Source organism: Strix aluco, chromosome 9 (genome assembly GCF_031877795.1).
Source record: "Strix aluco isolate bStrAlu1 chromosome 9, bStrAlu1.hap1, whole genome shotgun sequence".
NCBI classification, from domain to species: Eukaryota; Metazoa; Chordata; class Aves; order Strigiformes; family Strigidae; genus Strix; species Strix aluco.
The window spans coordinates 3,103,859-3,131,821 of NC_133939.1; the positions used below are offsets into that span (position 1 = coordinate 3,103,859).

General features: G+C 57.3%; 1 protein-coding gene across 3 annotated transcripts; it reads right to left on the reverse strand.

Moving 5' to 3' along the window:
* On the reverse strand, positions 1 to 27,900 carry AMOTL2 (angiomotin like 2). Of its 3 annotated transcripts, none has more exons than XM_074833429.1 (10): positions 27,752 to 27,900; positions 6,274 to 7,107; positions 4,574 to 4,808; positions 3,892 to 4,036; positions 3,646 to 3,738; positions 2,691 to 2,986; positions 2,290 to 2,582; positions 1,967 to 2,178; positions 1,657 to 1,812; positions 1 to 1,344 (listed from the first exon to the last, which is right to left on the reverse strand). In XM_074833429.1, the coding sequence occupies exons 2-10, from the start codon at positions 7,017 to 7,019 to the stop codon at positions 1,286 to 1,288; spliced, it is 2,235 nt and encodes a 744-aa protein (XP_074689530.1). In that variant the 5' UTR covers positions 7,020 to 7,107; positions 27,752 to 27,900; the 3' UTR covers positions 1 to 1,285. The 3 variants fall into 3 exon arrangements, with proteins under 3 accessions (XP_074689530.1, XP_074689531.1, XP_074689529.1); XM_074833430.1 differs by lacking the exon at positions 27,752 to 27,900 and adding an exon at positions 7,598 to 7,724 and having other exon boundaries at positions 1,657 to 1,809; XM_074833428.1 differs by lacking the exon at positions 27,752 to 27,900 and adding an exon at positions 7,598 to 7,724.
* Positions 27,901 to 27,963: the final 63 nt, after the last annotated feature.

Genomic DNA, 27,963 nt, shown 5'->3' on the forward strand with positions numbered 1-27,963 from the left:
TCAATATTTGGGGTTTTTTTATTAAAATATTGTTATACCAAGTGGAATGCTACAGCAATCTCGGTATAGGGCAGCATAACGAAACAGCCAGGTTTACGTTTAAATACTTAAGATAACTTAAAACGCACAAACAAGAACTCATCATCTTTGGCAGGAAAAAAAAAAGTTCACAGCACGAAAAAACAAAAATACTTAAAAAGAAATACCAATATTAATATAAAATATATTAAGTTGTGGGGTGGGTTTTTTTCCTCTTTCATAATTTTTTGTTTGTTTGTTTTCCACTTTGTAAACAATGCACGAGAACCGAACGCATTTTTTACGTGTCTGGGAGAGAAAAAATAAAAAATGCAGTTGTCCAGCAAATGCACACATGTTTAAAGAAGAAAGAAAGAAAAAAATATATACACGAAGGGCAAGGACGGGAAGCGTCCGAGCTCAGAGGAGCGAGGTGTCGGCGCTGGCTACGGGCAGAAGCCAGCTGCCAGTAGCCGGGGGACGTAGTGGTGGGATGAAGCCATGAGAGGGGTGGGGGCACGTCCCACCACCTCCATCAGCCATCGTCAGTTCACTCTGAGCGTTTCACCTCCGGTTTCAAGGGGGTTTCTCCTCCACCTTTCATTCCCTCAATTATAATTTTCTCTTTTTTGTCACCACCACCCCATCCCCAACCCCTCGCCTGCCCATGATAAAAACAGAGGCAGGATGCAGGTGGTGGATGCAGATGATGGAGGTTTGGGGTTCCCGGTGCTCGGCTTGGCCACGTGGATCTGGGCAGTCAATGGGATCCACGGAGGATCCCTCCTGGCTCTGCCCTCGTGCAGGCTGGTGGGTACAGTTTGGGTGAACCAAGAGGGATTTTTCCAGTCAGAGGCAAAGCACCTGGGTGGGCACGGATGGCCAAGACCCAGAGATGGGATGGGGATGGAGCCGGGATGGGGATGGAGCCAAAGAAGGGGGGCGTGGAAAGAAGCCCCCTGCCTCGGGAAGGAGAAGAGGCTGAAACGATAAATACATTTGCTCCCGTCGTACAAAACCCCGGTGTATTTACAGGGGGGTTGCGAGGCCCCACTGCCACTGCAGGGTCCCCGGGCTCCAGCGCGCCCCGCGCAGCTGGGGACCCACGTGGGTGCCGAGTGGGGACGGTGGCCCTCCCTGGGGGCTGAAACCGGCCGCCGGGATGCCACTGAGCTCCAGGCTTGGTCCTCCTTCCCGCAGGCTCCTCCATCCCGGGCAGGCGCAGGCAGGGAGGGCGGAGGGGCTGGTGTGCAGCCCCTGGGTGACCTTAAATCAGGATCTCCACCATGTCGGACAGATCTGGGGCTCTGGCAGTGGCTGAGCTCTCTGCAGAGAAAGAAGGCAAGAGCTGAAGGAGAGGTGAAGACCATTGGCACGGCACCCACCCCACTGAAGGGCCAGCAGCGAGAGTACTGCTGGTCAGGCCTTCCCCCCAAGGTGTTCAAGAAAAAAAGCAATACACCTTAAAAATAAGAAAAGCAACGAGTGATTCCAGGGATTCAAACCCACCAGATTCAACTGGGGCCTTTAAACGCCTTAAAAAATGACCGATGCTTGTGCAAAACCCACCTCCTGGACACTAGGCCCATGTGCTGGAGCGTCCCCAGCTCTGCCCCGTGCCACCCCCAGGGGACTCACCCAGCAAACCGGTCGGGCGCTCGGTGCCCTCGCCCTGGCCGCCACTCTCGGCCGCCCCGTCCGTCTGTGTGCTGCCGTCCTTGCTGCCGTGCTTGGAGTGAGAGGGCAGGGGAAGGGCAGTGGGTGCTGTTGCACCTTCAGTGGTGGCTTTGCCTGCTGGAGGAGACACTGTTAGGCATTGCCAGCTCCTCTGGCTGGTCCATACCGCTCACCAGAGAAATACCCCCTTCCCAAGCTCTCTACTTCCAAACCACAGGGTAATTCCCCACTGCCAGGTGAAGGCAGGGAACAGGCAGGTGCCTCTATTTACCTGTGCTGCCCCGGGAGCTGCTCTCGGCCAGCCGATCACTCTGGCCAGCCCCTGGCCAGCTCGGGGTGGCAGAGGCAGCGAAGATGGAGGGCACGGACTTCGCTGGCCGCAGGGAGCCCTGGAGGGCTTTGGTGGGGTCCCTCCGTGAGCGCTGCTGCAGGACCTTGATGACAGCATCCTTCTCCAGGATTTGGGCATGAAGGGCTTTTAATCTGGAGAGGGCAAGAGGTAGAAGCTGGGAGAGGAGCCAAAGAGGGAGAGGAGGATGCAGGCACTGGCCCAGCCCAGCCCACAGCATGAGCTTGTCAGTGAGGGGGACCTACCTGTTTTCCATCTCCTGGTGCTTGTGGCTGGCCAGGAGGAGGTCCTCGTTGAAGCTGCTGTTGGGGGAGTGCCGCGGAGAGTGGCTGATGAGAGTGGTGTCCCGCTGGGCAGCCGCGGTGGCCGCGGCATCCATGGCGAACTGCCGCATGGTGCACTCCTCCAGGTACTTTTGCTCCCACTTGGTCATGTCCGCCTCCAGGGCCAGGATCTTCTCCTCCCTCTCCCTTAGCTGCTCGGAGAGCGTGTGGGCACTCAGCTCCGGCGTCCCCCCGCCCATGGCGCCCGCCTGCCTCTGCAGCAGCAAAAATAATTAAAAAAAAAGAGGATGAGGAGGTGCTGGGAGGGTGCAGCACCCGCCGTGGCTCGCCGGCACCCACCGCCGCGGCTCGCTGGCACCCACCTGCTGAGCCCGCAGCATCTTCAGCTCCTGCTCCAGGCGGGTGCGGAGCCGCAACTCGAGCTGCTCCCGCTTCTCGCAGGCGGCCTGGAGCTGGCCCAGGGCTGCCTGCAGCCGCTCCACCTTCTCCACGTAAGCCCGCTTCTTCCGCAGCTCAGCCTCTGCCTTGGCTGCCCGCGCCTGGGCGCTGCCCAGCGCCTGCTCCAGCAACTCTGCCCGCTGCCGCTGGTCCTCGTTGGCACTGCGCAGCAGGGACACCTCCCGCTCCAGCCTCTCCTTCTCCTGCTGGTGCTCGTAGCCTGCAAAGACACCCCCCAGGTCTCAGGTGAGGAGGCTTCGCCGCCCTAAGGCTGGACCACAAAGCCCCACGGGGGCTTTTTGCTCCCCAAAACCCAGCCGTGCCTTCCCTCCTGCAGTACGTGGGGGCCAGGGGCATTCCAGCCACACGGGCAGATGGTCAAAAGCCTCCATTTGCCACGTTCCAGCCTGAATTTTGGCTCTTGAAGGGTAAAAGCTGCCCAGCATGAATCCAGGCACCTTAGAGAAGGGGATACGACTCCTCCCACATAATATCAACACCGTGTCTCTCTGCTAAAATAATGGATTTAGGTATATTTTCCCCCCAAAAAAAAGCCCAGGCCTGCACAGCTGCGAGGCAGAGGAGGGAGGAGGGAGAGAAGGGCTGGGCTGGCGCGGGGTGGGAGTGCGGGCTCGGTGCTGGAAGAGCCGGCGCGGCGGCAGGAATGTGGAGAATGCGGGTCACGCCGCCGGCCTGCCGGGATTAATGGCTGGAGTCCAGCGCCAAGAGCGGCTCCATCCTCCCCGGGGAAGGGCGAGAGTTGCCGCCCGCCACCCGCCGCCTCCTCCTCCAGCTGAAAGGGGGAGCGCCGAGCCCCCGCCATCCCGCTCACGGGTGCCACGGGGAGCCGGGCGAGGACGGGCATCCCGCAGGACTTACTCTGTGCCAGGAGTTTGGCCACGCTGCCCTGGTTGCTTTCCTGGCTTTCCTGGGTCTTGCTGGCCAGCTGCTTGTTCGCTGATTCCAACCGCTCTGGTCCAAAGGCAATTAAACCCAATTAAGATTTAACTACAAGATTTCAGCCAGAGGAAGAGGGAGAAGCCTGTCTTCCTGTGGAAACACCCAGGGGGAAAAGCCAGGGGACAGAGACTGCCTACGGGGACGGGCACACGGAGGGTCCCTCACCTTTCAGGTCCCGGTTGAAGTCCTGGAGCCGTCGCATCTCGCCGTCTCTCTTGTTCCTCATGGCTTTCTCCAAGGCTTCCCGCTTGGAAGACGCCTTGACGAGGTTTTCGTAATCCTCCGAGATGCGCTGGATCTCGCTCTCCAGCTGGGGTGGAGGAAGGGACAGGCCAGGGTTAGATATTTGTGGAATGAGGAAAGGAAAGGGAAATGCTGGCCAAAGCTCACCCGGGTTGCTCAGCCCAACCTGAGCTGCCAGAGGAGCTCAGTGCACCCATGGAACCCCCTGGGCTGACCCCCAGCTCACATTTTTGGGGGGAAAACTAATTTTTTCTGCCTTTCTTCTTGTAAAAGAGTCCCTCTGCAGGTTTTTGGCTCTGCCGTAGCCCGGCTGGCGGGGAACAGCCGCTCCTTGTACGCGGCCGCACAAAGGGCTTTCTGTGGCGGCCGGGGATGGGGGGACAGGCGGAGGGAGGGGGTCACCAGAGAATGGGCTCCTTCTCGCCCGTCCCGGCTGCCGTGCCGCCGAAAGGCAGCTGCTCAGAGGGGAACAAGCCGCCAGAGCAAGGGGGAGAAGGGATTAAAACACTAAAGGGGGTAAATTTCCACAGCAGCTGGTTGAGCATCCCCCCCCCAGGCGAGGGGTCGCGATGCCACGGCCGCGGGGCTGCCGCTGTTCGCTCACCTTCTGGATGCGGCTCGCCTTCTCGGCGCAGCTCTCCAGCTCCCGCCGCAGCTTCTCGCTCTCCCGCTGGAGCCTCTCGTTTTCCCGCAGGACCGCGTCTGCCCGGGCCAGGCGGCTGCCGGCCGAGACCGCCTGGGCGCTCACCAGTGCCTCCACGCCGGCGGGACCCAGCGTGCCCGGGCACAGGGCACCCGGCGGCGGCAGGAACGCGGCAGGGACGTGGGTGGGCAGCACCCTGCAGGGAGGGAGGAGAGGGATGCTCAAGGGGCTTGGCAGGATGGGAGAGCCGACCGCATCTTCAGCATCCCAATGACCGCTCCAAAGCCACGGGCCAAGCGGGTGCCAGTGCCTTTGGGTGGCCCCAAAGGAGGAGGGAAGCTCCAGGAAGCTCCTATCCTGCTTTTCAGAGCTGGGAAGTGTTTGCTTTCTAAAAGGTGCTCACCCGAGCACTCTCAAATGTGAACTAAACCCCGTCTTGCAGCGATGCCTTGACCTGACAGCTCCAAGATCCAGCTGGTGGGTCAGGATGGGCTGCCAGCCCCCGAGACCCACCCCATTGCTGGGGATGCTGCAGATGGACGACAGTTTGGCAAACAATGCACCTTAGGAGCCAGCAGCGTTGCCCCTTTTCCTTTTTTTTCTGGGCAAAGTGAGGGCTCCTGGCACAGCTCCTCACCACCAGACTATTAATACATCCTCGCTGTATTCGGAGGAGCAGAGCCAGCCCGGCCGTCCCTTGCACGACCACTCTGAGTTCCTCGACATCCTGCGGCCGCCTCGAATACCCTGAGCGGGGCAGCCGTGCATGGCCCAGCCCCGCTCTGCCGCGGGCTGCCCGCCAAGGGCCTGCATTCCTGCGGGATGATATAGGAGCGAGGAAGAATAAATACATCTTCCTCGCGGCTCCCCTTCCCCTCTTTGTTCCCTGGAAGGAGAAGGTTTTCCTGCCGGAGATGCTATTGCTGTCCGCCTGGATAGGTCAGCAGGGCTGGGTGCAGCCTGCGTCCTCCCATCGAGCCTCCAATTCCCTTCTTCCCATCTTTTTCAACACTGGAAGAAGTTGCTTCCAGCCCTCCTCAAACACCAGGCAATGCCTGGGCCCCCAGACCTCTCCGTGGCCCTCTTGGAGAAAACCTGGGGCTTTGCTGGCGGCATCAAGCTGCCCAGCACTGCTCATCACCTCCACAAACCACCCAGCGCCAGCCCAGGCTCAGCTCGGCAGCGATCCCACAGCAGCAGACCGGTGCTACGCGGCCATCCCCGGCTCAGGACCATGGAGTGGGTTTCCACAGAGCAGGGAGCGTGTTTGCCTTCCACCCTGCCCCATGCCTGTTCCACATTTAGCCACTTCCTGACCTGGTTCCAGCTCCTAAATTAACCCCAAATTCCTCCCAGTGCATGGGGAGGGGGCAGGGTCTGCAGAAGCGGTGGAATTTTCACCACCAGTTGGAAAAACCCAACTGTGCTGGGGGAAACTGGGGAGAGGAGAGGGTTGGAGGGGTCCCTGCACACTCCCACGGGCTGAGCTGGATCTGGTCCCACGAGGACGAGAGGTTGGGCAACAGCTGCCCTGGGGGCCCCCCCACTGCTCTCTGCATCCCGCATCTTCCGAGCATCCATCCCGGCCACTCCTGGGGCACCACGGCTGGGAGGCACCTGGTGGGTACCCCAAAAGCGGGGGCTGGGGGGCCGCAGGTTACCTGATTTCGGGATGCTGAAATCCAGGACCTTCCCGGGAGCAGGGTCGGGGTTCAGCCAGGTAAGTATCCTGGGAAGGGATGACGTAGGGATACTCCGGGGGGGGTCCCCGCGGCTCCGGCCCCTCGGGGTGCTGCCCTCGCAGGGCAGCGAGCTGGTGGTGGCGGGAGAGCTGGGGGTAGCTGTGGGAGGCGCTGATGGGGCTCTGCGCTTTGGCCCCGTTCCTCTCCAGCGACATCCGCATCAGCCGCTCGCTCAGCGACCGCACGTGGCCGTGCTTCAGATCCTTCAGCCCCTCGTCGGGGCGTCGGGCGCCGCTCTCAGCCCCGCGTGGACCGTTTTCGCCCTGAATCCCTGGGCTGGCCCCTCCAGGCTGCTGCCCGCCCCGCTGCGAGGCGTAGTACTGGGAATGCGCCTTGGCCTCCTCGTAGGTGGGGAGCTCCTCGCCCTTGTGCTGGGGCTGGCAGAGCCGATAGACGTTGTTCTCCAAGTAGACGTGGTCGGAGTGATGCTCCTGGCCCTGGGGCTCCTGCCGCGTGGATTGCTGCACCATTTGGCTCTCCTCCGGGCTGAGGCTCTCCAGGGAGGAGCGGGGGCTGCCGGCACCACCGGCCCCGCCGCCGCCGCCGCGCAGGGCCTGCTGCTGGATGGCCAGCAGCGTGCGGTTCTCCGTGAGGTTCCCATAGCGCAGCTGCTCCTGGATCAGGCGGTGCAGGACCGTCCCATTCGAGTCCTCCGCTGTCCTCATCTCCGCCCGCGCCGTCGGCAAAGCCACGTTTCCACCCGAGAAGGGCGTCCCCGGGGACCTTTAGCAGCAACCGGCCACGTCGAGGCACCTGCACGGGGAAAAGAGGGGTTAATTGGGAACCGGCCCGGGCAGGACGAGGCGCAGACCCTGATCAACAAGGGGTTGTTTTCCAGGAATCCCGCTCGGCACGCTGGCAGCCTGGCCGCGACGTGTCGGCCGGGCTGGAGCGCAGACGCAGCCTCCCCGCTGCCGTGGCTGAGCACGGGTGCTCTCATCACACCCATGGCCGGGGCTGGCTCCGGGCTGGGGCCGGCTCGGAGCTCGGGGCTGGCTCCCCACGGACCCGGGAGCTCCCCCCAGGCACCGGCGCTGCCCCGCGGCCCGGGGATGGCGGACGAGGCGTCCCCAGGGGACCGGCCACGGTGCCACCGAGAGGCGGGCAGGACCCCCCCTCAATCCCCCCCTTAGCCAGAGCGAACGGAACCGGCCCCGCACGGAGGTCTCGGTCTCAGTCCCGGTCGCGGGGGGGGGGGGTGGTGTCCCGGTGCCGGTGGGGGCCCCGTCGGGGCGGCACTTACCGGGGCATGGCGGAGCGGGGCGGCGGCGGTGCTGCCCGGGGAGCACGGCGGCGGCTCTGGGCGTCCCGCCGGCAGCGGGGGCCGGCCCGGGCGCTGCTATGCCCGGAATGCAGGGGCCGGGCCCGCCCGCCCCGCTCCGCCCCGCCCCGGCACGGCACGGCACGGCACGGCTGCCGGCAGAGGGAGCACGGACACGGACACACGGACACACGGACACGGCGGTCGTGGGGCAGCCGCAGCTAACCCGGGCTGGCGGCTTCAGACCCCCGGGGGTGGGAGGGAACGGGACGTGCATCCTCAAAATCACCCCCAAACTCGCCCAGGCCTCCCCCGCACCCACCGGCACCGGGAGCCCCGGGAGCGTCGCTCCCAGCCCCGCAAGCGCCCCGGGAGCGCGCCGGGGTGCTCGGGGTGCGGGGCTGGCCTGAGCCCCGGTGCATGTGGCCGGGGTGTCCCAGTCGCCACGCGTGAGCCACGGGCACCCCCGGGCGGGCGAGGGGCCTGCGGGGCACCCACGGCAGCGGGCCGGCAGCCGGGGCGCACCACATGCGTGCGGGGAGCTCGCAGCTGCCGGGATGGGGGGGCCGCCCCGCTCTGCCCGCCAGCTGTCCGGCAGCATAAATCTTCCTGTTTATAATCGCAGCTCGGAGAGACGCGCCATTGTCTGCAGGACCAACCCAGCCCCACAAAAACCTGCCAGCCCCATCTGCTCTGTGCTGGCGTCCCCCCTCCTCGCGTCCCCCCCGCCGTCTGGGAGATCATGGCTCGCTGCAAGCGCAGCCGTCCCTGCCAGCTCTTGCCTGTTGAGCGTTGGGCTCAGCACCTTTGGGGATCCCCCGCCTCTCTCCCAGCCTCAGTTTCCCTTTTCGGGCAGGTGCTTTTTGCAGCGTGGCCACAGGACCACGGCGGGGCTTGGCCACCCACCATTCTGCAGGCCACGAGGGGATAGAAGAAGCCATCAGGAACCAAATTCCTTCTCCCTTTTCAACACCAAAGAGCCCCAGCTTGTCTTTGGGGGGACATGGAGAACCCCCAACCCCAAACCAGGGAAACACAAGCTCTGTCTCAGCCCCGAGCACCCGAGGCTGCCTGTGGGGCCCCGAGACAGCAGATGGTCAGAGGGGAGGCGGTGGCGGTGGAGAGGCAGGTGCAGGGGAAAATTGCTAATTAGCTCCGGGACATTAAGCTCCCATTCTTGTGAGAGGGAACATGGCATCTTCTGACCCGCACAGACCCGGGAGGCAGGTCTGGAGGGGGGAGACACGGCGGTGAAATCCACCCCATCCCACCCCAGTATCACCCCCAGGCCATGCCAAATGCCCCAAAAGCCACAGGATGTGATACCAGGCAGCAGGCTGCAGGCACAGCTCTCTCCCTCTGGGTTTTCTTCCCCAAAATGGGGGAAAAAAATAAATCCCCAAAATGGGGGAAAAAAATAAATCCCCAACGGGGAGCAGGTAACAGACTCAAAGGCAGGGGAGCGTGCAGAAAAGGTGCTCAGGGAGAAGGAGTTGATGCTTGCAGGAAGAGGAGCGCAGCGTTACAGACCCAGAGATGAAGGACGTGGCTCTGGTGTGGTCAATCTGGACTCGGGATTAACAAAGCCTGACAGCATCCCCACCCAGGCAAGGTCCTGAGCCTGTACTTAGCACCCAGGAGCTCATCAAACAGTAACAGGGCTCAAGAAACAAGGTGTTCAGCCCAGTTTTACCAGTGACAAGTCAAATCCACCCAGCTGGAGTTTTGGAGGTAGGAATTGACACCGGCCCCATGGGTGTGGGGAAGACCCCAAAACCCTGGTGAGGACCCATGGGGAGGAAGAGGAGGGCACGGCTCTTGTCCATGTGTCCCCAAGCACATGCTGAGCCTGGAAACACCAGCCCAGGCCCAGCACTAGATAGATGGATGGATGGATGGAGGGAGGGAGGGAGGGAGGGAGGGAGGGAGGGAGGGAGGGAGGGAGGGATGGATGGATGGACAGATGGAGGGAAGGAGAAAGGGAGGGAGGGAGGGAGGGAGGAATGGATGGATGGATGGATGGATGGATGGATGGATGGATGGATGGATGGACGGATGGACGGACAGATGGACGGATGCACTGCTCTGAGATACCAAGCCCCACAGCAACACCTCTGAAGGGACCCTGCTGTGGCTCTGTCCTGCTCTTTCCCCAGGGGATGGGGTGACCCACCCTGAGCCCCGAAGGAGCCGGCCCACCTCCCTGGCAGCCAGGCTGCCTCTCCCAGCTCCTTGGCTGTGTCTCCCAGCTCCTCTGTTGGCCTTATCTATGCCTGCGTCATCCAGCTTCCCTTCCTATCTTAACACCACTCTAATTTTGGCAGCAGGAAACCCCTCCTGGGCTGATAACACCCCTTTGGAAAGTGATCTGAAGAGCTTCCTCTTTTTCTTTTTAATGCTGGAGGTAAGAAAAAACCTCCATCTTTTCATTTTCCCCTGGAGGAGGTGAAATAACAGCCGGCAGCCCTGCCCGGGGCTGGACCCGTGGGCAGTGGTGGGGGCACCACGGGGGGCTGCCCGCACAGACCCTCTGCCCAGGTTGGAGCGTGCAGGTGGAAAGCCTGGCTGGGGCCGTGCCGTGGGGCAGGGACTCGCAGCTCTGGCTGGAGCCGTGGGAGCCGTGGGCGAGCGCAGGTGCCGGTGTCCCGAGCTCCCCGAGTGACACACGGCTCCGCAATGCAAAACCCTCCCACTGACCTCACCGCCGAGCCTTATCGGCGAGGCGTTGGAGTGAGACGAATGAGCCAAGAAAATACTCGTGGGATGAGATCACCTCGGCTGTCTTTGCGGCTCCCAAAGTGCCTCGGCCGTGCCAAGCCCAGATAACTGGGGTGTTGCGGGCAGCTGAAGGTACCTGCGATGGAGAGGAGGCTTGCAGCCAGCTTTAGGCCAGGCTCAGCGCATCTCCTGGGGCAACGGTCACAGCAGTGAGAGCATCCCCCAGCCGCTGAGCCCCGCTGCTGGGCTGCGGGATGCTGAACTCCCCCAACCGCTCTGTGGAGATTGGCCCCAGCAAGCTCTCTCCAGGGAGCTGCTTCTCTCCCAAGCTCCCGATTCAAAGCGCAAGCAGATGGGGGGGAAGGAGAGCTGGAGTCCAAGGAATCACACAAGCACCTTTCCTGTACTCTTTCCCAGTGCCAGGATCTGTGCGGGGTGCATGGGCGGGAGCCCCCAGGCTTCCCCCCACCGAGGGCACCAGGATGCTGCATCCCTGTGGGCAGGGAGCAAAGGCAGTGCCCAGGCCCTTCCCCTCCACCCAGCATCCCAGCTCCAGTCCTGGAGACACCCCCGCAAGATGCCAGGCCTGATCACAACCCCTCTTCCCCATCCTCTGATACCCCTTTCTCTCCAGCAGCTTGAAATGGGAGTCATGCCATTTTGGGGGTGTCCCAACTCTGCCCCCCATGGGGATGTGTGGCCTGGGGTGCTGCTGTGTGACAGGGTGAACCCCTTTCCTGTGGCTTTTTCCACGGCCACTACACAGATGGGGAACACTCCTCAACGTGACTGGGGAGGGCATGGGTAGGAATAGGGTCCTCCTGGTTTTTGCCCAGTCCCCTCACTCCTTTTGTTGCTGCTTCATGAGCTGGTGACTGATATGGCTCTTCCTCAGTGGAGGAAGGAGAGGAAAGATCCCTTCCTGCCCAGGGGGAAACCCAAGCAGCCTTGGTGGGGGCTCAGCTGGAGCGATGGGGGGACCAGGGCCCGTACCTTTGCAGAGAGGCTGATGGGGACATCCCCACAGGCAGCTGTCCTCCCGAAACGTGTCTCCAGCACTGCTCCTACCTGCCCCATCGCCCCGGGAAAGAGCAGGTTGCCTTCACACCTTAGATGCCTGCCCCAGAGCCACAGCCCTGAGACTCGCCCTTGTTTGGGGGGATGCTGGGTCTGACCTCAGGTGAGGGTCACACAAGGTTGGAGCACCTCTGCTCTCCCCACAACACCTTGTCCTGGGTGCTCTCCTCTTCACAGAATCACAGAATCATTCAGGTTGTAAAAGACCCTCGGGACCATCGAGTCCAACCCTCAGCCCGACTCTACAAAGTTCTCCCCTACCCCACATCCCCCAACATCTCATCCAAACGACCCTTAAACACACCCAGGGATGGTGACTCCACCCCCTCCCTGGGCAGCCTATTCCACTCTCTGACCACTCTTTCTGGGAAACATTTTTTCCTCATGTCCAGTCTGAACCTCCCCTGTTGCAGTTTAAAGCCGATCCCTCTTGTTCTGTCACTAATCCCCTGTGAGAAGAGACCAGCACCAACCTCTCTACAACGTCCTTTCAGGGAGCTGCAGAGAGTGATGAGGTCTCCCCTCACCTTCTCCTCCTCACACTGAACAGTCCCAGCTCCTTCAATCTCTCCTCACAGGATTTATTCTCCAGGCCCTTCCCCAGCCTCGTTGCCCTCCTCTGCCCTCGCTCCAGCACCTCGAGATCTCTCTCGGATTGAGGTGCCCAAAACTGGACACAACCCTCCAGGTGTGGCCTCACCAGTGCAGAGCACAGGGGGACTGTCACCTCCCTGCTTCTGCTGGTCACACTATTTCTAATCCAAGCCAGGATGCCGTTGGCTTTCTTGGCCACCTGGGCACACTGCTGGCTCATGTTCAGCTGCTTGTCAATTAGAACCCCTAGATCCTTCTCTCCCAGACAGCTCCAGCCACACCTCCCCAAGCCTGTAGCCATGCAGGGGGTTGTTGTGGCCCAAGTGCAGGACCTGGCACTTGGCCTTGTTGAAGCTCATCCCGTTGACGTTGGCCACCGATCCCATCTATCCAAGTCTCTCTGTAGAGCCTCCCTGTCCTCATGCAGATCGACACTCCCACTTAACTTGGTGTCATCTGCGAACTCACTGATGATACACTCTGTGTCCTTATCAAGATCATCAATAAAGATGTTGAACAGAAATGGTCCCAACACCGAGCCCTGAGGAACACCACTTGTGACCAGACGCTCTCCTGGGGCAGGGCAGGACTGCCTGCCATGCAGCTGGGACACCCCAAACCGTCACCTGGGTCACCCAGGGGACATCCCCACTCCCCAGAAAGGGTATTTTTGCCGCAGTTCTCCATCAGTCAGACACCCAGAGAGGTGATGCCATGGGTACATTCACAAAGCACCTTCTCAGGAATTTAGGGTGGCGAAAAGCATGGCTGGAGACCCCTGGGCTGCTTCTCAGCCGTGGGATAACACGGATTCATGAGCGTGACACAGTCGGGGATGCGGTCCTGAGCGTGCGCTGGTCTCTTCTGCAGTGCTGCAGCTTCACCCTCCCGCCGTCCCCACTGCCGGCTCCGGCAGCCATCGGCAGGAGCAGCGCCAATTCGCAGCGGCAGGGACAGCCCCAAGCCTTGCTGGCCATCAGGAAGCCATCACCGCAGGACCACGGCAAGGAGGCAGCGAGGCCTCTGTGCCCTCCAGCCCTGCTCAACAGGCAGCACTGGCCAAACCCTGACATAAGGGGCAAGGTAGGAAACGCGAGGGACAATGTGCAAACCTGTGACAAAGCCACATGGCCATCCAAAAGGGGCCAGGACCCTTTTCCTCCTCTGTGTTTTAAACCCCCTGAGTCATTTCCATTCCTGGATGTTAAATTGTCCTTTTCTGCTTTCCTTTATTTCCCTGTTTCCTGAAAGGGGCTCGTTGTTCCTGACCTGCCGGCGCCGGCGCGGTGGGACTCAGGCTTTGGTTTTAGTCACCGGCATCCGCCAAGGAGATGCCATCGAGAACAAAGGTCGAGCGGGGCCGCCTGCCGCGGCCCAGTGACATGCCAGGAGCCACCATCCCCAGGGGACACGGCTCAGCATTTCCATAGCAAAGCCCTCCGCCGTCGTTTGGCCACCGCGTTCTCACGTTCGGGGCATTTTCGCTCTTGCTTGAGAAATGCGAAGTGCCGGGTGCGATTTCCTGCCTGCGGGAGGGCTGGCAGGGAACCCCCCATGGCTCCAGCATTGCCAGGAGAAGGAGCAGCTCCGTCCCCTGCCCTGGTGCCAGGTGAGAGCATGGGGTGACACAGTGCCACCTGGGAAAGTGCCACGGGCAGGTGGCCACAGGCAGCATCCCCTCGCTGGCCACATTTGAACACTTGTCTTTCCTCCGGAGCACCTCCAGGTTGATGTGGACTCCTTGTCTGTAACCCCTCCCCACAGCCAAGCAGGGGATCAGCACCCTAATGTGGAGCCACCACCTGCAAAAGGAGCAGGGTAGCACCCAGAGGGGCAGAGGGACACCAGTTCTTTTGTGATGAAAATAAGCTCACACATCTGGATCCCTAAGGAAGCTTCACACCTTCCCAGCTGTGAGAGTAACCCGCTGGGGACACAGCCACAGCAAAATCAGTTTGGCATTGTGTTCCCAAACACAGAAGAAGTGAGAACTATCCATTCTGAAAGAGCAGACCCGGCCGAGTCATGCTAGGGTGGTTGGCAGGAGATAAAAGGGCTGTTCACTCTTGTGCCTAGTGATGACGCTTTACAAAGCAGGCTGCCAAATAGCTGTCTCCAATGCATGGACAGGCTAAGTGAAATAATAAGTGGGAAGCACAGCGTTTGGGCAAGGGTTGTTCTCCATTTCAGGATCCCAAATGTAGCAGGAACTTGTCGCCTTCTTGCTGCTTCACCTGTCTCCTGCCTGCCCTGGCAGAGACCTGATGGTCTGTCTAGAAGGATTTAGGACACTCTTCAAGGAATGTGGCTCCCACACACAGGGTGTCCAGGATCCCAAATCCTACCCTGTGCTGTGCAGCTTTACTCAGAGATGCTCTCACCTCAAGGCGTTACCCACAAGAGGAAAGGGATAACCAGGGCAGGTGCGTCAGACAGCATCAGCCTCCTGGAGCAGCTCCCACCGGGTCCCTGCCACCACCTGCCCTTTGCTCAGAAATAGGGATTTTGGAGGGAGGACTTTGCTTTCCCCATTCTCTGGCAAGAGCAGAAGAACCAGCCACTCTTCGGACCTCCCCTCCAGGCAAATCAATGCCTGGTGCAAGGAGCCCATCCTGCTGCACCCACGTCCATGGCCATCTCCTGTGTGGGGAGGGGACAGCTGTGTGGGATCCTGGAGCTGAGTCCACAGCCCTGTTTGCTGTTTCATCAGAAACTCTGTAGAAGTGAGAGGCCTTTTCATACAACAGCTTGGCACCGGGAATAAGGGAGACAGCAGCCACCAAGCAACCCACTTTTAAATTTTCATGCAAATACTGAATAATAAAAGCAGATAGGAGAAAGACCAGGTGTTCTCCCAAAGCCCTCACCATGCTCCTCCTCCAACAGACCTTCTCGGGGTGGCTAGGCTGGTCTTTTCAGCTAGCAACAGGTTTTTAACTGCCTGAGAAATCTTAAAGACAAATTGTCTTTCAGAATATAGAATGTACAGTGGGAAAGATGGATGGATGGATGGATGGATGGATGGATGGATGGATGGATGGATGGATGGAGGGAGGGATGGAGGGAGGGAGGGAGGGAGGGAGGGAGGGAGGGATGGAGGAATAGAGGGATGGAGGGAAGAAGGGATGGAGGGAGGGATGGAGGGATGGAGGGAGGGAGGGAGGGAAGTATCTTTCTTTTTCCACCACTTAAATGACGTAGAAAAAATTATGTGTTATCAGTACACCAATTAAATGGCCAAACTCTTTGAATGATGCCTCTATTTCTTCAGGGGCTGCTCGGCTACCATGAAAGGAGATGGGTATGAGTGCTTCTCCACAGGAAGTGTCAAGGGAACGGCACTGGAATGAGATGCGGAGCAGGGCAGAGAGGGTGAGGGATGCCCCAGAGGTCAGTGCCTGGCATGCATCACCCCATGCCCACTGAAGAGGGCAAGAGGGAGTTCAGCTTTTCTGTCACCTTGAGGTCCTCCAGGATAGTTGCCGTCCCTTGGGGAGAGGCAGCCCGCCTCTAGGCATCCCTGGGGGGAAAAAGAAACCCTGGAGACCAGACTTAGTGGTGTTATTGCTGGCTCTCTTCATAGGTCAGATTAAAATGTGGAAGGCTGCTGGCTGATGAATCACACAACTCCGTGGCAGAGCAGCCCCCCCAAACAGAGGGGTGGGCATCCCTCCACCAGACATCAATGGGCTTCCCAGCTTCTCTGCTGCTCTCCCTCTGAAGCCCAAAGCTGACAACTGCCACGGTGTTTTCAGCATCTCTGAGTTTTGGAGCCACAAAGGCTTGGGAGAGTCATTGGGTCTGCCCCTGAAACTCTTGGAGCTGTTTGTGGCTTGCTTGGGAGATGTGGGTAACGTGGCTAGGGTGGGAGGGTGTCACTGCAGTGGTCAGCCAGTCCCCACCGGTGAAGTTAGAAATCATTGTCCCATTGCGCCTGTAGAGACGTGGAGCTCTCACAAATACACGTTTCCTACAAACCTTGGAAAAAGGGGTGGTGGGTACTGGAGAAAGACATGGTGAATGTCGTCCCTGGGGCACCAGCCATGACCTGCAGGGACAGCAGAATTGCACACGGAGGGTAAAAGAGGGAGGGAAGGGAGTGGAGGAGGTCAGGATCACAGGATCACAGAACAGCCCAGGTTGGAAGGGACCTGGAAAGATTGTCTGGTCCAACCTTTCGTGGGAAAGGGAGCCTAGCTGAGGTTATCTAGCACCCTGTCCAGCCTCATCTTGAAGACCTTCAGCAATGGGAACTCCACCACATCCCTGGGGAGGTTGTTCCAGTGAATGATTGTTATCACTATAAAAAAAAAATCTTTATGTCAAGGTGAAACTTCTCCTGGTATGACTTGTACCCATTGCCCCTTGTCTTCTCCATGTGGCTCCTTGTGAAGAGAGAGCCTCCATCCTCTTTGCAGCTGCCCTTGAAGCACTGGAATACTGTGATGAGGTCCCCCCCTGAGCCTTCTCTTCTCCAGGTGGTAAAGATGCAACTCCTGGAGTTGAGGTGCAGGACTTTGCACTTGTCTTCATTAAATTTCATTCAGTTCTTGCTAGCCCACTCTTCCAGCCTGTCCAGGTCTGTCTGCAAGATGGCTCTCCCTTGTGAAATGTCCACCTGTGCCATCAGCAGGCTTGGTGAGGGTGCCTTCAATCCCATCACCCAGATCATTTCTGAAGATGTTGATCAGCCAGAGGTCCAGTATCGATCCCTGGGGGACCCTGCTTGTGACAGGCTGCCAGCTGGAGTCAAAACCATCGATCAACACCCTCTGAGCACAACCTGTGAGCCCATTTCCTACCCATCTCGCGACCACCCATCCACTCTGCGTCTTTCCAGTTTGTTCAGGGGAAGGCTGTGGGTGCTGAAATCCAGCAGGATTTCAGGAGGATGGCAGGAAAATCCTCGGTAAGAAATGGAACCTCTTTGACACTCTGAGGAGGTGGCAGAGGTCTGCAGGAGACCGTCCTCCAGCACTTGCCTGGCTGAGGGCTCTGCCACCATGCTTGCTCCTGCTCACTTTGTTCTCGTACCAGTGCAGAGGACTTCCCAGCTACTCTGTGTTAATAAAGTAGATGTGGCCAGGAGGCCACACAGCACAGGACAGACCAGCTCTGTGTCTCTGCTGGGACGGGCGCCAGCCGCATCCAAACACCTGAGCCAAGCCTGGGGGCTGTGTTGTGGTGAAAACACGAGCATACAGCGTGCCAGAGAGGCAGGTAACACCTTAACAGCATCGAACATCCCCTGGCATGGTGACAGTGAGAGCATCACCAGGTTGGTCACTGCTAATACACGGCTGGATTCCCAGAGGGCTCATTACTCCGGTGCAGCTCCAGGCAAACCCTGAGTGGACACAAAGTGTCTGTGAAACATCCCTTCACCCCCTCGTCATGAGTTTTTTGAGCTTCTCCTGATGCGCATGGTGATGGTTGTGAGAGTGGCTGGGGTGGCATCAGGACAGATGTGGAGAAGGGATGGCGAAGAGCATCTCTCTGTGTAGCTCCTTGCAACCCAGCAAGTGTATGGAGGAAACACAGCTGAGGCAAAGCAGGGTGTGAAGGCGGAGGGTGGAGCAGCAGCAGCTTCAAATCCAACACTGCCTGAGAAAGGTGCAACAGGGATAAACCCACAGGCTGTATTGCCTCTGGTCTCCTCTGTCAGGGGAACACAAATGGGTGTGGAGAGATGGGCTCCAGAAGGACCCATAATTAGCACCTATTTGTTAGGTGGCAGGATGAACAGAGACAGGGCATTGGGAGCAGTTTGAGAGCAGGGAGACACCAGAGGACTGTCCAGCTGTGCGTGTCAGAAATGCTCTTTCTCTCTATACTTCAGCTCCAGGAAGCAGCCAGCAGTGACACCGGCTGCTCCGTGCAGGACTGTGTGTCCCCAGCGCTCCGGTACTGCTACCTGTCCCTCCTCCCACGGCTCAGCTGGGGTGGACGTACAGACCCTCCCTGCCTGCCTGCTCAGCTGTGACACTATGCTTAAGTGCTCTGGACCTTCTCGTCCCGACAGTGTCCCTCCCCTGGCATGCAGCATGGGTGCCGCCTCTAGCCGTGGAGAAAAGCAAAGTGAGAAGCCCAGAACTTGATGGGTACTGAACTCTCTGGTGGCAAATTTCCACCAGATTCCCATGCTGAAGGTCTTCTTGCTTACAGCAAGTCCTGTGGCTGGCAGCCTGCAACCCGGCTCTGTGAGCCAGTTTTGCCAAGGTGAGCCTCCTCTGGGAACATGGGGACATGAGATCCCCATATCTGCCCTGCACAGCACAGCATCAGCTCCGGGCAGGGACGGTGCTGACATGCAAGTTCAGGTGTCGGAAGAGCAATAGCTGCATTAGCTGGGACAAATTAGAGCCCCTTTGGCCGGGATGCTGGAGCTATTTTTGTTGCTCTGGAGGCCACCTGTTCTTCAGAGCTAACTTGGCACCCCTGTACCACATAAAGGCAGAGCCTGCGAGACCTGGAAGCGTCCAAGGGGAACGTGGAGATGAAGCCCAAGTGCACCAACAGGGTGGTCCTGGTCTTCTCAGCAATCGCCCCTTTTACGACGTCCTGGGTCCATCTCCTGGAGAAATTTTCATCCGTGCATGGGGTAAACCTCACCCTTCCCCAGCCCGGCCCAAGGTGGGAAGGTTAGGTTGGCCAGTGAGCAAAGACTTTCAAGCCGAGCCACATGTTTTAGCTGTGCGCTCGATGATACAATAGAAAATGCCTCTGAAGTCCTGGCCCTCTGGAGCATTTCCTTAGCTCACTGGAATTTCCGTTTATTCCTTCCTCTCCCAGGCTCTTACCAAAAACTGGTGTCACCATATGTGTCTCCTCGGCAGGCTCTGGAGACGGGCCAGCTCTCTTGGTCCCCCTCTCAGGTCTCCCACCAGTGTGCTGGGCATTTGCAAGGAGCGAGCTCCCCGAGGGTGTCAGCTTCGGCTCGCCCCTTGATTAATCACCGAAGGCGACTCTGCCAATCAAGGAAAGATTTACAAGGCAGGCAGGAAGCTCTTGTTTTTACAGGAGTGCCTCAAACACACGCACACAGTAGGAAAAGCAAACATTCCAGGCATACCAAGGGATCCACGGGATAAAAATTCCCCAAACAGCCCAGATTAAGATACTTGGCGGCACATGGAAACACTAAAACCTGGACTCAAGGATTTAATTGTCTTATTTAGCAGAGAGTCCTGAGCACTGCGTGGAACAACCTGAGCTGCATGGGAACAGCCACCCCGGGGGGGCAGGGAGAGGGTCAGTGGCAGTGCCCTCCCTACAATAAAGGTCAGGGCTGGCCCCCACCCTTGTCCCAGCTCCATATGGTCACCAGAGCCTTCTGGCAGAGTTTAATGTGAGTTTTCCTTTGGAAACGCTCAGTCCTGCTCCTTAGCAAGTCGGGCTGGGGTCACTCTGAATCAATGCAACGCTGAATCTGAGCCTGTGGGAGCAGAGAGAACCACTGCTCTGGCTCCGACCGCCGAGACCCCTGGTCATCGTGCTGGGTTGATGCCTGTTACCTCCCATCCTACCCTAAAGCCCTCCAGAGCGAGTGGAAACACCCCCATCCTCTCTGGTCCTAAATACCAACGCAGGAGATGCAGCAACGCCCCCGCAACAGCTTATCTCCACTGCAATACTCCTCGAGCATCATCAGGGTTGAATGAGAAGAGAAATGGGCAGGCTAGAGCAGGTCTAGTCCCACCGGTGGGTTCAGCTGCTTCTACAGAATAACCTGTCTCCTGGGCTGCTTGATCAGCTCACACCCTGGCTGGTCCCCAGCTGTCACTGTTTGACAAACAGCAGCAATATTTTTCATTTATGGGTTTTCAAGGAACCGTGAGAAAGCTGGGAGGGAAACAGCACTTTGGTTCCTTTAAAAAAAATGGGTATAAATGATGCGCTTCCCCTTTATCTGCTGCTCTTTTGAACTTCCTTTTTTTCATTTGAAACAATTTTTCAAGGGAGTTCACTCTCTGGCTCTATTTCCCAGAACTCACTGCTGTTTGTCAAGTTATCCATGAAATAAATTCACACTCGTGTGGTTAGTCCTGACTATGTGTCGCGGGATAATCTGGATGCTACATCAGGCTCTGAATCTCTAGGTGATGAAGAGGAAGAAGCCCTACAGGACAAAAAAGCAAGAAGGCTCGGAAATTTTTATAAGCTGGAAATATTCTCCCCTATGAAAGGATCAGTTAATAAAGGCTCCTTTTTCATTTTTCTGCAAACCACCCCACCAAAAGTGAGGTGGAAGGAATTTGACCTCGCCTATTTACACATGGCTTGTCCACTTCTGCTCCGAATCCAGCTGCCAGGGCTTGTCCTGGGAGGAAGCTCCAGCTCCCACTCCCAGACGGACAGTTTCTGGAAGAGCGGTGGAGGGGACTGATAAGGAAATAACTCATCTGCTGAAAGTGAGAGTTAAAGGGAAGCACGTGCTTGAAACCATTGAATCACAGGATGGTTTGGGCCAGAAGGATCCTTTAAAGCTCAGACAGTCCCACCCCCCCCTGCCCTGGGCAGGGACACCTTCCACTAGCCCAGGTTGCCCAAAGCCCCGTCCAACCTGGCCTTGAACCCTTCCAGGGAGGGGGCAGCCACAGCTTCTCTGGGCAACCTGTGCCAGTGTCTCACCACCTTCCTTGTAAATAATTTCTTCCTTATATCTAATCTAAATCTACCCTCTATTCAGTTTAAAACCATTGCCCCTGGTCCTGTCACTACAGACCCTGGTAAAAAGTCTCTCTCCATTTTTTTATAAGCCCCCTTTATATATTGAAAGGCTGCTATAAGGTCTCCCCAGAGCCTTTTCTTCTCCAGGCTGAACAACCCCAACTCTCTCAGCCTTTCTTCACAGGAGAGGTGCTCCAGCCCTTGGATCATTTTCATGGCCCCCTCTAGACCCACTCTAACAGGTCCGTGTCTTTTTTGTGCTGGGGGCCCCAGAGCTGAATGTAGTAATCATCCTAGAATAAAATCCTCGTTTACACACTCCACAAGTCACCTGCTGTGCACTAAGAAGATGCAGATTGCCCTGAGTGTTTATCTCAGGTTGCAGCCAGTGGTCAGGCATGACTGGGGCTGCCTGCCCCAAAAGCTCACCCCAGCTCCCCCCTCCTGCAGCCCAAGCTTTCACAGAGCTCCCTGTGGCTGTGAACATGCTCCATGGGATCCAGATGTGGGAGCACAACTCAAAGGATTGAGAGTTTGCATCTCAGTACATCATATCATTACTGTGAGCAGGGTCCTTCTGCCTCTCTCCATCACCAGCCGATGCAGCAGAAGTCTGGGAGACCTTTCAGTTGGGACATCAATGCATCCTTCAGAAACTGTTTTTGTCCCAATAAATATGATTGGCTTTAATGCGTGGCTCTGCATTTCTTCTGTGATTGTATGTGTCAGTGCCCGTGCCCTTCCCTCCAGCAGCCGAGGTTAACCCTGCTTCCATGCCAGCTTTGCCACCAGCATCCTCCTAACGTGGCCACGGCTGTGCTGAGCGTGCAAGTCCCTTCCCGGGAACCTGCCAGCACCTTCCCTTTCTGGAGCTTTTGCAAGTCCTTCAAGGCTTCTAGCTTGACAATTCACATCTGCAAAGTTCAGCATCTGCTTCAAAAAAAAAAAAGTTGGCTGTGTTTAGGAAGTTTAACGTGGCATCGCAGGGACATGAGTCATCATCACCAGCGTTGTTTTCTGCGCCACGGTATTTTTGTTCGCCCTCGACCACAGACGAATGACACAACTCAGCTTGCCGCATGACAGCGGCACCTGGCCCACTAGTCGCAGCCCCCTCTTGTTAGGAAAAGGTAAATAAAGTCACACCGTGCAGCTGAGGAACCATCCCAAGGGAGATGGTCACCACACACACTGCTTAGGCCAGCACCATGCAGGGCACAGAGGGTCTGTGAATCCAGCAGCCACTGATGAAACGTGATAGAGTGGTGAATCCGGAAAGCAGGTGGTCAAGTATAATTGCTCATTTGCGCTAGAGAGGGTCAGGGATAAAGCCCCGGAGCACTGAAGTCAGGGGACCTGGTGTCAGGAGGACCACTGCCGTCGCCCACGACAGACACTGGGCAGGCTGGAGGCCTCAGCTAAGCACTCTGTCTTCACACTAAGTCTTTCCAAGGTCTCAGTTTGCAGCCCTTTTCCAAACACAATTCAGAGAGGAGATGCCTCTGGGCTCTCTCAGAGGCCTCCAGCATCAGGCTGCCCCCGCTGGGTCCATTTCGTGGCTGGGAGCACAAGGGAATGGAAGGTAGGGAAATATTAGGGCGGGTGGGATTTCCCATCCTGACCTCAGAATGGGGTTGGGACACCTGGCCAGGGTGCTTTAGGTTTCTTTATTTTGCCCTCCCATCCCTTGCCTTCCCTTAGGCAACGTTAACCACCTGCCCTGAGGGCAGGGCAGGGTGGAAGGAAGAAGGTCCCATGGCCACCACACCACCAGCTGTGCTCAGGGCGGGCGCTGGGCACAGCACACCCAATCTCCTCTTTTGATGCTGTGGGCAAGGGTCCGGCTCTCCGGGCTTGGGTGGGAGTGAGGCATCTGATGGCGTGAATCCTGCCTTGCTGTGAGCAGTGTCACCCCGGGACGAGGACGGTGGAGACCCCAGATCCGATGCAGACCAGACACCACACCGTTATGCCGTGGGGGTTCGGTGAGATGACGTGCCACCTCCACGCAAGCCCCTGCCACAGTAATGGTGATGGAAAGCTGAAGGACCCCTGCCCTACGCTCAGTCCTGTGGTCCTTCTCGGTCCACAAAGTGGTGGTGTCCCTTCTGAGCTGAGTGACAAATGACACCCATGGGGAAGGAGGAATGCCTGGGAGGTGTCAGCAGGCAGGTGAGAAGACTGGCATCAATTCAGATCTGACCTTCTCAGCTCAGATGGGAGCTGAGTTCATGCTCTGCAATTTTATATCTCAAGTAAGACTGTCCAGAGTGATGCTTGGGCACAAGCTTGCCTCCTGGAGTGGCCGTTTTAGGGTGGGAAGCAGAGACAAGCTGCGAGGTCCTCAAAGGAAAGTCACAGAATCCCAGAATCATTCAGGTTGGAAAAGACCCTCGGGATCATCGAGTCCAACCCTCAGCCCGACTCTACAAAGTTCTCCCCTACCCCACATCCCCCAACATCTCATCCAAACGACCCTTAAACACACCCAGGGATGGTGACTCCACCCCCTCCCTGGGCAGCCTATTCCACTCTCTGACCACTCTTTCTGGGAAACATTTTTTCCTCATGTCCAGCCTGAACCTCCCCTGTTGCAGTTTAAAGCCGTTCCCTCTTGTTCTGTCACTAATCACCTGTGAGCAGAGACCAGCACCAACCTCTCTACAACGTCCTTTCAGGGAGCTGCAGAGAGTGATGAGGTCTCCCCTCACCTTCTCCTCCTCACACTGAACAGTCCCAGCTCCTTCAATCTCTCCTCACAGGATTTATTCTCCAGGCCCTTCCCCAGCCTCGTTGCCCTCCTCTGCCCTCGCTCCAGCACCTCGAGATCTCTCTCGGATTGAGGTGCCCAAAACTGGACACAACCCTCCAGGTGTGGCCTCACCAGTGCAGAGCACAGGGGGACTGTCACCTCCCTGCTTCTGCTGGTCACACTATTTCTAATCCAAGCCAGGATGCCGTTGGCTTTCTTGGCCACCTGGGCACACTGCTGGCTCATGTTCAGCTGCTTGTCAATTAGAACCTCCAGATCCTTCTCTCCCAGACAGCTCCAGCCACACCTCCCCAAGCCTGTAGCCATGCAGGGGGTTGTTGTGGCCCAAGTGCAGGACCTGGCACTTGCCCTGTTGTCATCTCTGCTCCTACAATGTGCTGTTTGGGACCGTGTTCACACATGCATGAGGCATGCTGGATACGCAGGCACTTGGGTGAAACATGCCCCACCAGCTACGATGCACCGTAAACAGAGTCTTAAATGGGCTGTTGGGCAGAGATGGGCTTAGAGCTATTCCCGTCCCGAGCAGGAAACTGAAAGGGATAATACACAGCGAAGCCGTGAACTTAACCTTCAGCTATGTAAATTACAGGGAACGAAAAATGCAACCAATGTGAACCAGTATTATAAATGCACCTTAACTACAGGCACTGCATTATAACGCGTAGCCTTGCTGAACTGGGGCAGTGGAAAGGAGCGAGCAAGTGTCAGCCTCAGAGCTATACGGGGTGAAATAGAAGCTATTTTTTCCAACCGCTTCTGCTGTCGCATGCGATCCCCACTTGATAGTGACTGTACAAAATGGGCTGACCGGCTAAACACACACGAGTCATAAGGCAGCTACGTTGACAAATTGAATCATATTTAGTGGGATGATACCCAAGGCAAAGAATTGCAAAGATTAGCGAACGAGCGATGTGAAAGCATCAGCAAATGCGCCCTGCTGAGACTCGCAGTGCTGGTTTGGGAGCGCCCAGCTCCAGCCCCACATGCCAAAGCCCTGTTTGGAGGCAGTGAGTGAAAGCAGGGCGCAGTGCCCAGAGCTGGGCGATGACAGGGATCGCAGCCGCTGAGCTAACCTGGCCCCTCCTGGGTTTAGACTGGGGGGGGGGGGGGGGGGGCAGTGGGGGGAACAGGGAAACGTCTTTCTGGCTGTGCGGGGTTTGTGTGGTGGGGTTTTTGGTAGCTGGGGAGGGGGTTACAGGGGTGGCCCCTGTGAGAAGCTTCTCAAAAACTCCCTCAGCTCCAAGTCAGACCCGCCTGTGGCCAAGGCGATGGTGGCTGCACCTCTGTGATAACATATTTAAGAAAGGGAACCCGAGAGAGGGTTTGGGGAGTGGATTTTGAGGACGGGTTATGAGAAGGACACCTCTGTGAACACCGAGGTCAGTGGAAGGAAGGAGGAGGAAGAGGGGGAGATCTGCTGGAGCAGAGAGCCCCCCTGTATCCTGTGGTGAGAGGGCAGAGCCACCCCCCTTGCCTCCTGTGGAGGTCACCGGAGGAGCAGAGACTCGCCTGAGGCCTGTGGAGGACCCCCGGGACTCTGAGCGGAGAAGCTGCCCTCGCTGTTGCAGCTCTGCGCTGGGAGGAATGCAGCATGTGGCGGTGACCCACGCCAGAGCATCTCGAGAAGAATGTGTCCCACCACAGCGGAGAAAAGTTTGTGGTGGACTGTGTCCCACGAGAGGGGTGCCCCGTGGAGCAGGGGGGGAATGCAGAGAGTGATCACCCCCCTCCTTGGAGGAAGAAGCAGCAGGACTGACTGCACCCCCCATCCCCTGTGCTGCTGGGGGAGGAGGTAGCGATATGGGGAACAAAACTGAGCCCGGGAAGAAGGGAGGAGGAGGGGAGGTGTTTTAAGATATGGTAACGCTTCTCACTGTCCCATTCTGCTTGTTAAGTGCCATTATCGTTAGTGTTTTGAATTAAAGTGACATCTTTTTTCTTCCCCTAACCAGCCTGCCTTTTGCCTGTGACCGTTTATGGGTGACCCACCCCTCCCCTGTCCTTATCTCCATTCCTGAGCCTTTTCATTAATTTTTCTCCTTCCCAGTGCTGCGGGGGAAGAGGTAAGTGAACGGCTGCCGGGTGCTCAGTTGTCCTCTGGGCTCAAACCATAACACTGGAAAACACCTCTTTGGTATAGCACTGTGCCACCTGTACGTCATCCTGAGCACATGGAAAATAAAGAGATTTAAATGACAGATTAAGTATTTTATGCTTTATCTACCTAAAATGAGGTGTATACCTAAAATTACCAATATGGCCCCAAAATTAATTATTCAGTGGAATTACTTTGTTGTCCCTCTAATTTGAAACACACTGCTTTAGCATCCAGGTACATAAACTGAAGCTGCTCTAAAGGTAGAGGCTTTGGGTAACACACAATTAATGAGCCCAGATTCTGAAATTAGCTGCACTCACTATTGGATCAGAGACGGGCCACTGGTAATCCCTGTGTATTTAAATGGCCGATAACAGGATTCTGGTTTACATGCACCAAATGTCATAATTTTGAGTCATTACACAGCAATGTACTGAGCAAGAAGCTCAAAGGCATAGTAAAGAATTAAGTCATGAAGTTAACCATCAGCTGCATAAATTACAGGGATTGAGAAATGTAACTGATGTAAAACTGCACTGTAAAGACGTGCCAGGTGTTACAACATACAGCCTCTCACATATCTAGTTGTTGTTATATTTGCCTTTAAGAAAAAAAAAAAAAAGGAAATTTTGGTCATATATGTGAGAGAAAAAAGCTACAAGAAGAAAGATTGCTCAGTCTGGTGGTATTAATTTAATGAAATTGCAACTTCTTTATGTATTTGGCTATTGATGTTTTAGAGATTGCAATACTCTTCATGTCCAACACCATGTAAAAAAAAAATAAAAATCAGATCACGTGAACTGTCCTCCTGTGCCTGGGACAAGCCCCTCGGACTGCACAGGTTATACGGACGTCGGATGGGCACCGCAGCCGCACGGCCCCTGTGGTCACAGCCAGGTTCTTCTCCAGCACACCCAAAACCATTCACACAGATGTTTTAAAAATCATTTTAACAGTGTTAAAATCACTCTCCTTACACTGTCCTGGTGAGGATAAGCAAGCGGTGTTACCGGGACGCACAGAGGAACTGGTTTAAAACAACAAGCACCATTCCCAAGAAGATTTCTCCTATTTTTTCCAAACCCTAGGGCTTCTTCAACGGTGGGTTATGCTGCATGGTGGAGGAAACCGCAGCTGGGGGGACGTGACTGTTGGAGGAATCCTGCAGCCCCAGTGCTGGGCTCACACCTGCACTCGGGGTGGGGGTCCCAGGGCAGGAGAGAAGCCTCAGCACCATCCCTGCTGCCTCGCTGTACGACCCTCAGGGGTACCACATCTGCCTTGTGGGCAGGGGAGACCCCTTTTCCCCCCCTCTCCTAGTTTGTAGGGTATTGTCAGGTGGGTTCAGCGCTCTGGTTTTCTCTCTGCAGATTTAGCCATGGACAGCCGGAGCATCACAGACAAGCGTTGGCTTTGCAGAGCTAAACCGAGAAAACCCTCACGCTTTTCCTTACCCTGCACCCCCCCCCCCCCCCCACTGCTCCCGGCTGCAGGATTTGGCTGAAATACACCGACCGGGGAGAAGAAACAAATGGAAAAGCGGGTTGAAGCAGCACCTCCAAGCCGCAGGCCCTGCGTGGGGCTGCCGTGCCCTCTGCCGGGCTGCTTCCACCACCCACCCGGCCCTGCCTGCGCCCTGCCTGCGCCCTGCCTGCGCCCCCGCTGCCACCCCGCACCTCTGCGGCCAGGGCTCAGGCATCTGCCATAGCCGAAGCCCCGAAGCGTAAGCGGAGCGGTAATTAAGTTCCTAAAGTAACGAGGGAGGTCGTTTTCATTAAAGCAGACACCGCCATCACTTCAGACTCCCTGCAGGTGCGGAAAGCTAGAGCACTTTCATCAGCCCCCTTTGCTCTGCAGCTCCCTTAAGCTTAAAAAAAAAAAATCATTTTTACTCCTCACGTGGAAAAGTTTCTCCAGCAGAGAGCAACACCTGCACCTCCCCCCCCCCCCCATTCCCCCCCGCCCCCTCCCCGCGGAGATAACGGCTGATAAATGAATGATGGAGAAGCGCAGGATTAAAAAGCCCTTTTTAATAGCGAGGGAGGGATTGTCCTAAGAGCCAGCCGAGCCCGGCAGGAGCCAGCCTAAGCGGGCAGCTTGGCTGGGGAGCGGCCGGTAGAACGTGGGGGTTTCCACGGAGAGGACTCCCGGGCGCACCCGCATCAGAATGGTAGAACGCCGGGACCACCGAACCTACCGGCCAACCGCTTCAGTTGCGCTTCAGCCATGTCGCGGACGGTCGCTCTGCCGCGTCGGGGCAAGCGAAAGAGCGAAAAGGCCGCGCCGCTTGAGCCAGGCCGCGCTCGGTAAGCCCGGGATTTGCATTTCCTCAAGCCCTGAGGGGACAGGAAGCCGGAAGGGGCGGGCAGTGATCCGCGCCGCCGGGCGCTCTTCCCCGCCTCCGCTTCT